Here is a 17,503-nt window from a genome sequence, read left to right as displayed (position 1 = left end):
CGCCCAACAAAGGACAGAATGCCAAACTTCGTGTTGCCAAGACAGCCCCCGTGGGACCGAGGCAGCCCCCATGGGACCGAGGCGGCCCCCGTGAGGCTGAGATGGCCCCGGTGAGGCTGGAACAGCCCCGGTGGGAGTGGGACAGCCCCAGTGGGGTTGAGACGGCCCCGGTGAGGTTGAAACAGCCCCGGTGAGGTTGAAATCGGCCCCAGTGAGGTTGAAACGGGCCGGTGAGGCTGAAATGGGCCCGGTGAGGCTGAGACGGCCCTGGTGAGGTTGAGACGGCCCCGATGAGGTTGCAACTGCCCTGGTGAGGTTGCAACTGCCCTGGTGAGGTTGCCTCGGCCCCGGTGAAGTTGTAACGGCCCTGGTGAGGTTGAGACAGCACCGGTGGGGTTGAGACAGCCCCGGTGGGGTTGAGACGGCCCCAGTGAGGTTGCAAGTGCCCCGGTGAGGTTGCAACGGCCCTGGTGAGGTTACAACAGCCCTGGTCAGGTCGAGATGGTCCTGGTGAGGTTGAGACAGCCCCGGTGAGGTTGCGACAGCCCCGGTGAGGTTGAAACTGCCCTGGTGAGGCTGAAACGGCCCCGGTGAGGTTGAGACGGCCCTGGTGAGGTTGAGACGGCCCCAGTGAGGTTGAGACAGCCCCGGTGAGGTTGCAACTGCCTCAGTGAGGTTGCAACGACCCCGGTGAGGCTGAGACGGCCCCGGTGAGGTTGAGACAGCCCCAGTGGGGTTGCAATGGCCCCGGTGAGGTTGAGATGGCCATGGTGAGCTTGCAATGGCCCGGGTGAGGTTGAGGCGGCCCCTGTGAGGCTGGGACGGCCCCTGTGAGGCTGAGATGGACCCTGGAAAGCTGAGAAAAATACCACATGAACTCACTCATTTATGGATAATAAAGACCATTATAGACTGATGAACAAAAATGGATACAGAGGCAGAGCAGCATTGAGTAGACTGGCAAACTACAGTGGGAACCCTGGGGTGGGTTTGGGGGGTAGGAGATCAACCGAAGGACTTATATGCATGCATATGAGAATAACTAATGGACACAAGATACTGGGGGGGGTGGGGGAAGCCAGGTGAATGTCAAGCGGGGGGGGGGGGGGAGGCGGTGAAGGAGACATGTGTAATACTCTTTTTTTAAAAAAATATATTTTATTGATTTTTCACAGAGAGGAAGAGAGAGAGATAGAGAGTTAGAAACATCGATGAGAGAGAAACATCGACCAGCTGCCTCCTGCACACCTCCTACTGGGGATGTGCCCGCAACCAAGGTACATGCCCTTGACCGGAATCGAACCCGGGACCTTTCAGTCCGCAGGCCGACGCTCTATCCACTGAGCCAAACCGGTTTCGGCACTACTCTTTGTAATACTTTAAGAAATAAGAAAAAAAGAAAAAAATGAGCCCTAGCCAGTTTGGCTCAGTGGATAGAGCATCAGCCTGTGGACCAAATGGTCCCGGGTTCGATTCCGGTCAAGGGTACATACCTTGGTTTCAGGCTCCTCACCAGTCTGGGTCCTGGTAGGAGCACGTGCAGGAGGCAACCAATTAATGTGTTTCTTTCACATGGATGTTTCTCTCTGTCTTTCCCTCTCTCTTCCACTCTCCCTAAAAATCAATGGAAAAATATTCCCCGGGTGAGGATTAAAGGAAAAAGAAAAAAGAAAAACAAAGAGCTTGGAGGAAGCAGAGACTGTGAATGGTGATAAACACATTAACAGAAACAATGATAAAACATTATTAACATCTTCAAATAAAGAAGAAAATATTGCACCCATAAAAAAAGGACAAGATACCAAAAAATAAATAAATAAATAAATAAGGAATAGTCACCCAACAAACATGGAGTTCTTGGAAATATAATAAGAGAAAAAAGAAAATTGTAGAGGGTTAAAGAAACTTTCCAGAATGGGTAACAAAAAGAGGTGAAAAAAAAAAAAAAAGAAGAAGAAAAGAAATGTAGACCACTTCAGGAGGGTCAGTATTGGAATTATTAAGGAGATCCAGAAAGGAAAAAGTAGGGGGCAGGGGAGTGGAGGTGAAATAATCATTAGAAAGGAAGTTCTACAAAATTTTCTCCAAACTCAAGATGAGCTTCCAGAATGAGAGGACCTACAGCATGCCCAGCACAATGAATGGAAATAGATTTACTCTAAGACACACACAGGACACAGAAGTCTAAAAGCTTCCAGAGAGAAAGAACAAGGTTTCTAGAAAAGATTAGGAAACAAAATGGCTTTGGACTTTTTCAACAGAAATAGGAAGACGATGGAACAAGCCTTCAAAATTCAGAAGGAAGATTTTTTCCAACTTAGAATTCTATACCTAGTCAAACTATCAATTAACGGCCCCGGTGAGGTTGAGACGGCCCCTGTGGGGCTGTCTTTAGAAATACAAGCTCTCAAAATTTTACCTAAAATATCAACTTTTGGAAAGCTACAGGTAGATGTTCCCCCGAATAATGTGGGGAGTATAGAGGGAGGATGTGGGATCTAGGGCGCAAGAGATTCAACAAAGAAGAAGAAGCCTCCAGATGGTGGTGAAGGGAGAGCTGGTGATTCGGGCTGGGCAGCTGGCCTTGCCATCAACCAGGCCAGGATGGAGCCGTCAGAAATCTGCAGGGACTTTTAGGCAAGCGAATCAGTAGAATGCTTAATAGGAGAGATTGTATTAAGAGGAGATTTACACAAATGGGGGAGAGTTTGGAAATAAGGGATACATTTATAGAAAATTAAGCAAAAAATATAACATAAAGATTAAGTATTAATTTTAGAAAACACAAAGTTGTGCAGGAAAAAATATTAATCACAGCACACTGTGAATAGCATTTCTTTTGCTCTGATGACATAAAAATCCTTTCAAGATATGACGCCAAAGCACAGACCACAAAAGAAATAAAGATAAACTGGGCTACAGAAAATAAAAACTGTGTATCAAAGAACACAATCAACAGAGCGAATAGGCTACCCACAGAATGGGAGAAAATATTTGCAAATCATATATATGATAAAGGATTAATGTCCAGACTATATAAAGAATTCCTATAACTCAGCAACAACAAAAATCTAAAACAACTCAATTAAAAAATTGGCAAAAGATTTAAGTAGACATTTCCCCTAAGAAGATATACAATGGCCAAAAAGCACATGAAATGATGTTTGACCTCACTAATCAAGGAAATGCAAGTCAAAATTACAACGAGATACCATTTCATACCCATTAGGATGGCTGCTATCAAAAATAAAACAAAACAGAAAATAACAAGTGCTGGCAAGGATGTGAAAAAAATGGAACCCTTGTGCACTGTTGGTGGGAATGTAAAATGGTACAATTAGTATGGAAAATAGTAGGGCAGTTTCTCAAAAAATTAAAAATAGAATTATCATATAATCCAGCAATTCCCACTTCTGGATATACTAGAAGCCCGGTGCACAAAAATTTGTGCACTGGCGGGGGGGAGGGTCTCTCAGCCCAACTTGTGCCCTCTCACAGTCTGGGACCCCTCGGGAGATAACCACCTGCTGACGTAGGCCTGCTCCCCTGGTGGCAGATGGCACACATGATCCCACGGTGCCTGCCATGTCTCCCCTGGTTGCACACGGCAGGCCCAGATCCCACGCTGGGGTGGGTGGCAGCTGGGGATCGTGCTGCCGCCAGTGCAGGGAGGCGCAGTGGGATCTGCCAGCAGTATGCAAATTTAACCGCCATATTTGTTGGGTTAATTTGCATGCTCTTCTGATTGGCTGGTGAGCATAGCAAAGGTACTGTCAATTAGCATCTTTGTCTTTTATTAGTGTAGATACCCAAAAGAATTGAAAGCAGGGACTAGAAGGATTTTTGTATATTCGTGATCATATTAGCATTATTTACGATAGCCAAGAGATGGAAGCAACCCAAGTGCTCACCAATGGATGAATGAATAAACAAAGTGTGGGATATACATGCGATGGAATATTATTCATCCTTAAGGAGGAAGGCAATTCTGACATATGATAGAGTATGGATGAACATTGAGGACATCATGCTAAATGAAATAAACCAATCACAACATGGTAGATGCTGTCTAATTCCACTTATATAAGGTGCCTAGAGTAGTCAAATTCATCAAGACAGAAAGTAGAATGTGGTTGCCAGGGGCTGGGGATAAAGGGGAAAGGGGACTTAGTGTTTAATGGGTATAGAATTTCCAACATGAAAAAGAGTTCCGGAGATGGATAGTGGTTATGGTAGCACAACAATGTGAATGTACTTAATGCCACAAAACTTACACTTAAAAGTGATTAAGAAGGTAATTTTTCTGTTATGTGTATTCTACCACAATTAAAAATAAAAAGACATTTTTAAGCATCGCAACCATCTTGGAAGCATGGGCAGAAGTTGAGGCACAGGGAGTTGAGTGTGTGGGTATCTGCATGTATATGTGTTCCAGGGTGCTGGGGCGGGGGGTGTGAGAGCTAAATCTTCCTCGTCATGGTGGGAGTCAATAGTTGGTGCCTAAAACCGAAAGATCAAGAAATAGAAACAAGTGTGTTATTTAATGATAAGGAAGTAAATACCAAAAGAATCAGCCAAAAGAGTTGAAAGTGTTTGCCTCTGGGAGAAGGAAATGGAGGTGGGGCGTGAATGACTTAAATGTTCCATAACTAGCCTTGCAGAACTATTTGATTCTTTAAACCGTGTGAAGTAAAACTTTGATAAGAAAACAGACAATAAAAATAAAACAAAAACAAATGGAAAATTGCAGAACCTCTCCTAGAAGGCCCTGTGACTCAGGCAGTGGGCACCCGGGGCCTGGCCGCCTCCAAGTCACCTTGAGAAACCTGTCATCATGGGCAGAGTGGTCAGGGCTCCTGCCCTCCATCCTGTCCCCCAGATTAAATGGGAGGCACAGAGAGGCACATCTGGATGGACAGAGGAGCATTGTTTATTTGAATAAGCACACATTTATGTTAATGAGTATTGGAAAAATATAATTAGCATATCAAACATGTGATTTCATGGAGGTTATTGCTTAGGATAAAGCTAAGTTTATTGAGTGAAAGGATTTAAAGGAAAATACTAGGATGAGAATAGAGGAGGTAAGTAGAAATGGAGATAAGAAAATAGTATGGCAGCCCAGCTGGTGTGGCTCAGTGGTTGAGTGTCAACCTATAAACCAGGAGGTCACAGTCTGATTCCTGGTCAGGGCACATGCCCTGGGTTGCGGGCTTGATCCCCAATGTGGAGCGTGCAGGAGGCAGCCGATTAATATTCTCTCTCAGATGTGAGGCCTGCTCTCTGAGAGCACACGGCCAGCAGGAAGGAAACTGAGGCTGCAATTGTCCTGCTCTGTCTCTAGTCTGCTCTGAACTCTGAGACACTGTCACCCTCCCAGTTCCTGGGCATCTCCCTCTGTATAGTGAAGGGGTTCGATAGCTAAAAGCAATAATGTCCATGATAATTGTAGATAATCCTCATGGAGGGATTACTATGTACTAGAAACAACAATAATAAGGTAATAAGCAAACACTTATGTAGGGTGTGCTACGTATAGGAAACTCTTCTGAGCACTGTATATATATGAATTTATTTCATCCTCACTAACCCTATGAGACAGTGTGGCAGCCAGGCTCCAAGGCACCCACAGTGATTTTTGCCTCCTGGCCGTCACACCCCTGTAGAGTCCCTTTCCACAGGGAATAGGACTGGTCTGTGTAACCAACAGGACATTGCAGAAGTGATGGAGTGTGACTTGCATGGTTAGGTCATAAAAGGCTTCGTCACTCCTCCTTGCTTTCTCTTCCTCTCTCTTGGGTCAGTCACTATAGGGGAAATTGGCTGCCATGTTGTGAGGACACTCACGCAGTCCTGTGGAGAAATATGTGGCTGAAAAACAGAGTGAACTTGTCAGCCATGTGAGTGAGACGACCCTCGGGCCCCAGTTAAACCTGCAGAAGATTCAGCCCAGCCAACGTCGTGAGCCGACTAAGCTGCTCCCCAATTCCTGACCCACAGATACTGTGAGATAATAAATGACTATTGTTGTTTCAAGGGGCTACCTTTGGGGGTTACTATTAGGTAACGTTGTCATCCCTGTTTTATAGATGAGGAAATTGAGGTACAGAGAGTTCAAGTAACTTGTCTCAGGTCACACAGTTAACAAGTAATTTAAATCTTGGCAGTTTGTGACTATACAAGGTTCATGCAATGAATTAGAATCCCTCTTTTATAGGATGGAAGACACTCTGGAGAGAGAAAAAGAGGGGGAGAGAGAGAGAGAGAGAGAGAGAGAGAGAGAGAGAGAGAGAGAGAGAGAGATATCTGGCTCACAGTACAGCATGAAAGACTTGGACTAGACTTCTGTAACGTGCAGGTAGTTACAGAGGGAGAGCTCTGCTGCCTTGAGCTCAGCTGTGATGAACTCAGGACCCACACTGGGCATGTGACGCAGCCTTGGGTACCTGGGGCAGGACTCTGATGCCCCTGAGCTGTCACAGTGTGATAAGACCAGAGATCTCAAGGGCCATGATGGAGCCTAGTTCATCTGTGCCCCTTGCCTAGCATAAAGCCAACAAGAGCAGACTTGGGGTGGGGGGTCGGGGGGCAGCGGTGGGGAGGAGTATGCCGAAGGCCCTCTGGCCCTAATCCTGGCCTGAGAGAGAATTCATATTCACACTTCCCTTTAACGAGTCATCACTGGGGACACAGCAAGAATGAGGATGACCCTGTTTCTGGTTTGGGGAGCTCCCCATTGGATGGAGGGTTCAGTGACAACGACAGCCCAGTGTGATCAGAGAGATGGGGACACACAGTGTTGTGGGAGCCAGGAGCAGGCAGGCCCTCTCTGGAGGAGACCGGAAGGCTTCCCAGAGGAGGAGACATTTGAACTGAGGCCCAAAGGATGACTAGAAGTCAACCAGTGCAAGAGTGTTCTAGGCAGAGGGTACAGCCTGGAGGAGGCCTGAAACTCCCGTTCTTGGGGGCAGGGCGAAGGAGTAGTGCGCATAGGGCGGGCTGCTGGACCGCTGGTGGCTCCGGAGGCAGAATATGGAGGCTGAGCTGGGGCAGCAGATGGCATGCCACCTGTTTCTGTTTCACGGGGAATCATTGTACTCGGGGTCGGGTTTGAGGGTTTTCTTTGGAAGCCCAGAAGTGTGCACGGCCCATATGTTTGAGTTGGTCGAGAATGAAGGAGAGGACAGGTGAGGACAAGAAGTCCCCTGGGCAGCAGAGGTTGTACCCAAACCTCCTTGTCCATTTGGTGTCTGGTATGTGCCAAGGGTTAGGCGTTCTCCCTTTGCCCCTCACTGGATTTCAACCACGTATGTGCCCTGAAAACTTCCCAGTCCTGCCATGTAGGTTCGAATACTGGCTCTGCCATTTACTAGCTGTGTGATTTCCTGTTCCTCCGTTTGCTTACCTGTAACATGGGATAAACGTAAAGCCCGCCTCGTGGGGCTGTTGTCGGGACTAAATGAGTTAAAGCAATTGAAGCACTTAGAATTCAGTGGTTCTCACCTTCCTAATGCCGCGACCCTTTAATACAGTCCCTCATGTTGTGGTGACCTCCAACCATAAAATTATTTTCGTTGCTACTTCATAACTGTAATTTTGTTAGTTATGAATCATAATGTAAATATCTGATATGCAGGATGTATTTAGGCGACCCCTGTGAAAGGGTCTTTCGACCCCCAAAGGGGTCGCGACCCACAGGTTGAGAACCGCTGACTTAGATGGTGCCAGACCACCAGCAAGTGTACAATAAGTATTGACTATCACCAGTGATGGCGAACCTATGATGCGCGTGTCAGAGGTGACACGTGAACTCATTTTTTTGGTTGATTTTTCTTTGTTAAATGGCGTTTAAATATATAAAATAAATATAAAAATATAAGTCTTTGTTTTACTATGGTTTCAAATATCAAAAAATTTCTATATGTGACACGGCACCAGAGTTAAGTTAGGGTTTTTCAAAATGCTGACACGCCGAGCTCAAAAGGTTCGCTATCACTGGACTATCACTATGACTTGATATGCTTTTCCTTTTAACTTGATTTCAAGTATTTAAACATCATTTATCTGATGCTTGTTATATGTCAAGCCTGTGTTTATCCTCTGAATATAAGAATGATAAGACATAGTCCTCCTGGGGGTACAGAAACCTTCAGTAAAGGCAGGAACAAACTTTGGTAAAATGTGGCCTGTACCAGGGCCCCAGAAATGCAGGGGAGCTGATTCCTCCTTGGGGAGATCACAGGCTGACTAGAGAGAGAGGCAAGTAGCCCAAATTGGGGAGAGGAGTCCAGAGAACCTCTGGGGAGTGGGGGAAGGGCTGTGGAGAGACAAGGCGTGCCCTTGTTGGCACCTGGTCATTTGTGAGATCGTGTGAGAAAAGACCCCCTTCGGAGGGGAGGTCAAGGAATGCCTGGGCTCAATCTATATTGCTTGAGTGTTGAGAAGTCATCAGCGTTTTTGAGCAGGGACTTGTGTTTGCATCATAGCAACATAACTATCAGTTATTATGCAACGGCTGTATACTACATGCTATGCATACACAATCTTATCTAACATAATCCCCACAAAAACACTGTGAAGTGAGTTCTGTCACCATTCCCATCTTACAGATGAAGAAACTGATCCACAAAGGTTAAGTGAGTTGCTCAAGGTCACATAGCGAGGAAGGGGAAGAACAGGCTTACGCCCAGGCAGTCTCACCCAGACCTCATGCTCTTCTTACTCTCTCTACCTTGCTGCCTCTGAACTTCAATCTACATAATTATCTTAAAACTAGAATGAACCTTGGAAATATCCCATTACCCCCATTTTGCAGATGAGAAACTGAGGTTCAAAGATGGGGACTAGCTTTCCTAAGACCACAGAGTGAAGAAGGAGGGGCTGAGCTGGGGAGGTCAATCTGGTCTGCAGGAGGGGCTCTATCCTAGACTCCGCAGTCCTAGGCATCCTGCTGTCCCAGCTGGCATCCTTGTGCTTAGAACAAAATCCAAGCTCTTTACTGGGGCCTGTAAAGCCCTCATGTGATCAGGCCTTGCTGCATCCCTCTGACCCCACCTGGTCACCACCCTCTCCTCCTCATCACCAGGCTCCAGCCCACCCACCTCAAGGCCTCTACACTGCTCCTCCCTCTGACAGGAATGCCTTTCCGCCTGATTATCATGTGGTTGGGCTCTGTCTTAGTCTGTTTGGGCTGACATAAAAAAAATACCATAGACTGTGTGGCTTATAAACAACAGAAATTTAATTCTCACAGTTCTGGAGGCTGGGAAGTCGAAGGACAAGGCGCCTGCAGATTTGGTGTCTGGTGAGAGCCCCATTCCTTGTTCATAGACAGCCCTCTTCTCGCGGTGTTCTCATGTGGTAGAAGGGGCCAGAGATCTCTCCGGGTCTCTTATAAAAGCACTAATCCCTTTCATGTCCTAGTGCCTCCTAGAGGCCCCATCTCCATATACCCTCACATTGAGAATTAGGTTTCAACATATGCATTTGGGGAAGACACACACATTCAACCTATAGCAGGCTCATTCTTGCCGTTCAGTGAAATGTTACCTCCTCAGAGCGGTCTTCCCTGATCACCTCTCTAAAGTTACCTGCCATCATCTCACAGAACCATGCTTTTTTTCATAGCAGTTATGATGATCTGAAATTATCTTTTTTGTTTTCTTCCTTTTGTGTCTGCCTCTCCCAATTAAAATGTCAGTTACAGGAGAGAAAGGAGGGACCTCATATGTTTCTACACTGTATCCCCAGGCCTCAGACAATGCCTGGCACATAGTAAGTGCTCCATACATTTTTGTTGACATCATACCTGTATTTCATTGTCTGCTGATGGTCCGTCTCCCCACCAGTCAGAGACCTCTCAGGTCTCTGGGGCTGGGGCCATGTCTGATGCACCTTGGCACCACTTCTAGGCCCAAGACAGGGTTGGCACAGAGCAGGGCTGGAATATGTCTGTTGCATGACTGAATGAGCAAGGATAGAAGGGGTAATGGCATGAGTACCTGCTGGGCTCTCCACGGGGTGGCCACAGCCATTGCCAAGGGGCTGACCTTTGTGGGAAGTAATAGGGCTCAAGAGGCTGTTCATGAAACAGTGGGGCTTCCAGGCCTGGGACTAACACCTCCTGCAGCCCCGTCTTCTGCCCCTCTGCAGTGGAAATGAGAGGGCAAGAGGAGAGAGGGCATGGACGCACACTGGGCCTGGGCACCTATGAGCCTGCCTCTTAGTGGCCTATGCCCTTAAACATCAACAACCTAATCCCAGCTCTGCTCTCTGCACCCCGCACCCTGTACCCTGGCACGGGTGAGGTGGGCTATGACTTCCCAGAGGTGGGGCCTTCTCATTCACGCAGAGGCCAGCAACAGTGGCAGAGGCCCTGTCTCCTAAGGGCGGGAATGACAAGGCCCTTCTCTGGAGCCCACGGTCCCTGCCCTTCCCTACCACAGCAAGGTCTACCCTGTTGTCCCTTCTGATTGTCTCCCCTCTGCCGCACGCCCTGGAGAGTCAAATGCAGATGAATGAGAAATCTGTGCCCCAGGTCCGTCCTTGGCCATGTTCCCATGAGCAGGTAGCTTGCACAGATGTACATGGGCACATTAACCAGCTTCACGGATGTGTAATGTCCGGGTTGGAGCTGATGAGGCACGCAGAGATCCAGCCCCACTCCCTTACCTTCTTCCTGATCATGCACATCCTGGTACCCAAACTCCTATCCACCGCCACCTCAGCTCCATGTGCCCCTGCACAGACCTGTGCCCGCAGGAACAACATCTCCCCTCCCACGCAGATTCGCTCCTAGGCTTCCTCAGCCTCCTACCGGCCTGCCACCTCCTCCAGGCAGCCTGTGCTGCTTCCTCTGGACTATCTGCTACCTCTGGGAACAGTGGCCTCATCTGGCTCACCCCAGCTTCTGCAGCGCCCAGCACGCCGCCTAAGCAGGGTCACGGAGAGCCTGCCTGGGGAGGAGTGGACCAAGGACGTGAGGGAGAAGGGAGAGGTGGCAGCAGCGAGAGGGACGCGGGGCGGAGGCGGCAGCGGGAGGGGGCGCGCGCGCCGGAGGCAGCGGCAGCCCAGGGCCGGGGCCGCGCGCCCAGCCTGAGCCCGCCCCGCCGCCGAGCGTCACGGAACCTGCTTGAAATGCAGCCGAGGAGCCGGGGCGGGCGGCGGCGGCGGCGGCGGCGGGGGCAGCGGCAGCCCCGGCGCCGCGGCAAGAACTCGGAGGGCTGAAGCGCGGCGGCGGCGGCAGCGACACGGGGTGTGCGGGGCGCGGCGGCCGGAGCCCAGGGCCCGCCATGGGCCGCCCCGAATGGGGCGCGCTCCGGCCGCTGGCGCTGCTGCTGCTGCTGCTGCTGCTGCGACTCCAGCATCTTGCGGCGGCGGCGGATCCACTGCACGGGAGCCAAGGTGCGTGCGGCCGGTCCCGGCCCAGGCTCTGCGCCGCCGTGGCCGCCAACAAAGCGCGGCCCGGCGGCCAGGGAGCGGGGTGCACCAGGGCCACCCAGCCCGGGCCTGGCAGAGGCGCCCGGGTAGGATAGGCTTCGCTGGACGCATTTATCTTTTCATTTGTCCCCCGCCCCCGCGGCTCCCTGCGTTGTGGGCACTGCCCTCGGCACCTGCTCTTGGGGGATGGGCGCAGTGAGGGCCCGGCGGGCCGGGAACTTTGGGGGGGGGGGGGGAGTAGTCATTGATGGTTTGGGGTGAGCTATACGATTCTTGTCGTTGACTCGCGCTCCGTGGCGGCGGTGAGCGGAGCGGGGCGACTTCCCCGCCTGACAATGCGTTTCCGGGGACCCCTGCACGCTGCCGAGCAAGAGGGGCTGCGAGCAAGAGGGGCAGGTGCCCGCAGCGCCCGGGGCATGGGTCTCGGCGTGTTTGGGGGCTCCCCGTGGGATGTGTCTGCGTGGATCCTTGACTGTGGGCCGAGTGTGCGGGCGAGTGTGACTGAATGGAGGGTACGCCTAAGTTGTTTGACACCGACTGTGTGTGCCCGGCCTCGTCCTGCCACGGCACTGCCTGCCATCCCGGGACCACTCCTCCCCTCCTTGCGGATCGAGGGTCCCCGAGGTCCCCGGGGCTGTTGCATCGCCCCCCTTTCCTTCACCGCCGGAGACCCTGCCCGCTGCCTGGACTGCAGGGTCCGCGGTCCATCTCACGCCCCGTCTCCCCGCGCAGGGCTGGCCAAGGAATGCGAGGAGGACCAGTTCCGGTGCCAAAACGGGCGCTGCATCCCCTCTGTGTGGAGATGCGACGAGGACGATGACTGCTCGGACAACAGCGACGAGGACGACTGCCGTGAGTGGCCGTGGGGGGGGGGAGGGAGGGCCGGTGGGGGACGCCATACTTAGCGCGCACGTGGCTCAGCTGCCGCCCAGCCACCTGCGTGGACCTCACTCCGGCAGCCGGGCAGCCGCCGGGCACCTCCTCCCTCGGGGCGGTGTGCTGAGCCGTCCCGCTGGGAGCTGGGCTGCGGGCGGGCCCTCAGGGGGTCGGGGCGGAGCCCGGGGCGCAGGGGCCCTGGAGGAGGGCACACCACACCCGGTGGCTGAGCCGGAACTGTGGGCGAGGACGCCACTGTCCCTGCGCGGGTCCGGCTTCCTACGAACCGGCCTCCAGGGCTCCAGCCTCGGCTCCACGGAACGCGCGGCTTTTTCAAAGTTCCGCACGGCTCCAGGCCTAGCTGCGCTCCTTTACTTGCTCATTTCTTTCTTTCCTTTTTTTTTTTTTTGAATGAATGGGCTCCCCGGGGCCCCTGATTGGCTGGGCGAGGACCACCCCATAGGCCCCCGTGGCCTGAGCGGCCAATCGTGGTGAGGAAGGGTGCGTGGTTTTCGGGGCGCAGTGGGCGCAGGGGCCTTGCCCTGGCCCCGCCTTGGCCACACCCCTACGCTCATCCCGCGGGTAGTAGCTGCAGGCGGACCGAGCTAAAGCCCGCTGGTTTTCTGCCTAGTCACGCGAAGCCCTTTTGTGGCACCCTCGTTAGCCGACCTGGATCTCCAGTCAGACCGACTGGGGCATGAGTCATGGTCTAACCACACAACCAATGGGTCTTGGCTGCCTGTCACCACTTGAGCCAGTTAAGCAGAGACAGGGTTGAATCATATATGCGCCTTTCTTCCAATAATGCGGGCAGCATGGGTGAGCAGCAGGCCATCCACAAAAATCTGCTCTCCCCTTCCCAGAGCCAACTGCTTATATTGGGTAGGAGGCAAAGATTACGTGGGAGAGAAAGAATTCCAGGCATGGGAAAGGAGACAGGGTATAATGGTTACAGGTTACAGGCAATGAGGGCTGGGGTGGGGGCTGGGGGGTGTCTCCAGGCACCTCCGGGACAGGCAATAGGGCCTAGGGGCTGCAAAGGGCAGGGGCCTCCAGGACTAGATTGCTTCAGCCAGGAGGTTGTAAATCTTTCCATAATAGTAGGCAGTTCTCGGGAAAGGAGGATGGACTGCATTCCGATGTTGGCTCCCATGTCCCAGGGTATACAACTCTCAGCCATGTTAGAATGTGCTTCCTCCAATTAGAACAGAACCATCACGGTTAACAGAGCATGATTAATATTTCTTATAATTGTAGCTAGTCCCCAATATTCTATCTCTGCCCCTAACAGTGGGGCAGACCAGGAAGGAGGGAGCCAGGAGGAAGAGTCTGTTTCCTGGGCTGCATGTGCACCCCGGCTGTGTGTTGGTTGCAGGTGATCTTTTCTGAGTTTGGTGTTTGTACATCGGGGGCAACTGCTTTGGAAGTTCCTTCTTGGGGTGCACACGGTTCCAGATGCCTGTGGGACCAGAAGCAAGTTGGCAGGCAGTTGCCACGATGGAGTGTGGTTCCAGGAACAGAAAAACAGGATTTTTAGAAACAGAATCCAGGTGGCCATTCATTCTCTGTTACTGGGCGCCTACTGTGGGCAGGCACTCAGGCACTTGGAGAGCAAGCCCACCCCACTGGCCAGGGGAACAGGATCTGCGGGAGGAGAGCAATGGGTGGACAGACCCTTAGCTCCACACGGTGGCAGGGGTGGGGTCGGGTGGGGTGGGAGGTAGAGGGAACACCTGGACAGGCACCATCTGTTGAGTCCCCAAGGTTTTATTTTGTTTTTTAAATCTTCACCGGAGAACATGTTCATTGATTTTTAGAGAGAGGGGCTGGGGGGTGAGGAGAGAGAAACATCAATGTGAGAGAGGAATATCAATTGATTGCCTCCCTAACTCGCCCCAACTGGAGATAGAACCTGCAATCTAGGTATGTGCGCTGACGGGGAATCGAACCCATGGCCTTCTGGTGTATGGAATGACGCTGCAACCTACTGAGCACACTGGCCAGGGCAAGGTTTTTGTTTGTTTGTTTGTTTGTTTTTAAACTGGGTGTGCCAGTCAGCCACTGGGTTCATTTTCTCAGACCCAACCCAGAGTTGGCTCTGTGACTAGGGCACATCTTTTCCTCCTGCCTCAGTTTCCTCACCTGAACACTTGGACTAATGACTCCTGCTCTGTCTTTTGTTTTGTTTTTAATATATATTTTTTAAATTGGTTTCAGAGAGGAAGGGAGAGAGAGAAAGAGATGGAAACATCAATGATGAGAGAGTCATTGATCCCCTGCACGACCCCCACAGGGGACCGAGCCCACAACCTGGGCATATGCCCTGACCGGGAATCAAACAGTGACCTCCTGGTTCAGAGGTCGACTGAGCCACGCCAGCTGGGCTCCTGCTCTGGTTTTGAGGACCAGGTCTAGTAATGTAATTGGAAGTAATGAGACTAACTCGCTGACCATTAGCTGTGTGCCAACTACTATGGCTGTGCTTATATAAACTCCTTTAATCTTCAGAATAGTCCTATTTTAAAGACTATACTAACAGAGGTACTGAGAGATGAAGTTACTTGCCCCACAGCTATTGAGTTACTTAGTAGGAGCTTGAATTTAAGCATCTGACTCCAGGGTTCTTAGACTAATCGTGACTCGACCATTACCCAGTGCTACTGAAGTTATGAATATGGCTGAGCTGGGGTAAAATATTATGAGTTTCATTGTGGGGAGTTGTTCTCTGTGGTCCCTTTACAGCAGGAGTGCTGAGGATGAGGCAAAGAAATGAAAACTACATTTCTGACCATGGCCAGGTGGCTCGGTTGGTTGGAGCATCCTCCTGTACACCAAAAAGCTTTGGTTTCAATTCCCCATCAGGGCACATACAAAGGTTTTGGGTTCAACCCTTGGCTTGAGGCGAGTATGGGAGGCAACCAATCGATGTTTCTCTCTCTCCCTTCCTCTTTCTCTCTAAAATAAATCAATAAAAGCATATCCTCCATTGAGGATTTAAAAAAAACCAACCTGAACAGCCCTGGCCCAGTGTTGGTTGAGCATTGTCCCATGAACCGAAAGGTGGCCAGTTTGATTCCAAGTCAGGCCACGTGCCCAGATTGCAGGTTCTGTCCCGTCAGTATAACAGGAGGCAACCAATGGATGTTTCTCACATCAAAGTTTCTCTCTCCCTCTCCCTTCCTCTCTCTAAAACCAATTAAAACAAACAAACAAACAAATAAACAAAAAAACCCTGTATTTCTGGTCTAGTTATACCTTACCTCCCTGATTCTTTATAATAGCAATCTTCTGAGAGTGGCTGTGAAGAGCAGACCTTTTTCTTATCATCCTGTTTGTAGGTAAGGGTCTAGCTCAGAGAAGTTGAGTGACTTGCCCAAGATCACACAGCAGACAATGACAGAACTTGGTCAAGATGTCCACCTGCCTCCCAGCTCTGGGGCACTATTTGCTGGGGGTGGGGAGTGGGGTGTGGAAGGATCTAGGAAGGTGACCCAGGTTTTTGAAAGTCATACTCTGAGTGTTGAGCCTGTTGCTTTTCATCTTTATGCGAGGCTTTGGGCAAGATGAGTGTGAAGTAGTGGGTGGCTGGGTGGCCCCTGATGGGACCAGGGGAGATCTGATGGCCTATCTGGGTTCCTGATTTTATCCTGAGATAGATGGGGTGGCGTCATAGGCAGAGAGTGAAGAAAAACAAATGACATTGATATCTTGCAGTGGAAGAAGGGTTGGGGGCTTGGCTGTTAGTACCAAGTATCAGTTCCACACTCTGTCTTCTCTGAGTTTGTATCCTCCTTATCTGCTGAATGGGGGTAGCTATTCCTCCGTCATAGGTTATACGTGTGAAAAATGTTCACACAGGGCTGGCAAAGAGAAGGGAATGAATGACTGTTCACACCTCCAAGGCCTTTAGAAAGGGGCCCCTAGGAGCCACAAAAAGCAACCTTGAAGAAAGGGGGTGGCTCCAATTGTTCACAAATGATCTTTCCTCACTTCTTCCTTCCTCATCTGGGGATTTCCCCCTCATTCTGGGCCACCTGCCCAAGCTGCATTTCTTTGAACTATCCTCCCCTCAAGGCTGTTGGCTTCTCCCTGAGCAGCCTCCCTGCCTTATAAACGACCCCTTTCTTTGGCACGTCCACCCTTCCACTCCATGATAGCTGCCCCACCTTTGTACCCTTTGACCTGCAAAATGGGTGTTGCAATTTGTAAATGAAGTCTGTGTGAAGCAGAATGAGTTCAAGCCCCCGAGGGCCAAAATGCTGCCTGTGAATACCAAACACTGATGGAGGCTGGGAAAGCACAGGAAGGCTTCCTGGAGGAGGAGACAGATAGACCAGGCCTTGAAAGATGGTAACTAATACCATTCCCCTAGAGCAGTGGTTCTCAACCTTCCTAATGCCGCGACCCTTTAATACGGATCCTCATGTTGTGGTGACCCCCAACCATAAAATTATTTTCGTTGCTACTTCATAGCTGTAATTTTGCTACTGTTATGAATCGTAATGTAAATATCTGATATGCAGGATATATTTAGGTGACCCCTGTAAAAGGGTCGTTCGACCCCCAAAGGGGTCGCGACCCACAGGTTGAGAACCGCTGCCCTAGAGCTTACCATTTAACAATAGGTAGTACAGTCCCCATATTATAGAGGAGGAAACTGGGGTCAGAGAGGTGAAATTACTCTCCCAAAGTCTCGTCGGGGTTCGAGGCAGCACTCAAACCAAGGCCTTCTATATCCTCGTCCTTGGCCACTGCAGGTGGGACTCGGCGCTCTGGAGATACGGGACAGAGCTGGCGGGCTGGGGAGAGGAAAGGCTCCCAGAGCGTCAGTTCCCAGCTCAAAGGCCTTCAAAGTGTAGGAAGGGGCTGGAAGCTGGAAGGCCAGGCCCCAGGAAGCCCAGGGGTGGCCCAGCCAGGGGAAGTTGGGTGGGTCCCTGGCCGTGGACGTGGGTCACGTAGGCCAGCTGGCCCCTTGGCCTCAGTTTCCTGTTGCTCTGTAGTCTGGGGGCACACATGGGGGCTCTGGGCTCTGGCCAGCCCTTTGCTCCCAGAGTAACAACAACAGCGGACGCTTACTGAGCACTTGCCGTGGGCCAGGCGTTGTGCTGAGATTCTACGTGCATCGCCTCATGCTTCTGGGTTCTATAAAATGGGCAGCTCTATGAAGTGCCTGTGTTATTCCCATTTT

At 50.9% G+C, this 17,503-nt stretch overlaps 1 protein-coding gene across 8 annotated transcripts in view; it reads left to right on the top strand.

Annotated features, from left to right (window-relative positions):
- Positions 1-11,148: 11,148 nt before the first annotated feature.
- The window catches only part of LRP8 (LDL receptor related protein 8), a 75,406-nt gene continuing 69,051 nt past the window's right edge, over positions 11,149-17,503 (top strand). For 2 of the 8 annotated variants that reach the window (XM_036348701.1, XM_036348700.1), the window contains exons 1-2: positions 11,150-11,403; positions 12,172-12,291. In XM_036348701.1, coding sequence (XP_036204594.1) covers positions 11,292-11,403; positions 12,172-12,291 — 232 coding nt within the window. In that variant the 5' untranslated portion in view covers positions 11,150-11,291. Of the gene's footprint in view, positions 11,404-12,171; positions 12,292-17,503 lie in introns of all 8 variants that reach the window. The other 6 variants (XM_036348705.1, XM_036348702.1, XM_036348706.1 and 3 more) reach the window with 4 other exon arrangements.

The sequence above is a fragment of the Myotis myotis genome, unplaced genomic scaffold (genome assembly GCF_014108235.1).
Source record: "Myotis myotis isolate mMyoMyo1 unplaced genomic scaffold, mMyoMyo1.p scaffold_m19_p_2, whole genome shotgun sequence".
Classification (NCBI taxonomy): Eukaryota; Metazoa; Chordata; class Mammalia; order Chiroptera; family Vespertilionidae; genus Myotis; species Myotis myotis.
This window is presented reverse-complemented; position numbering and strand designations above follow the sequence as displayed.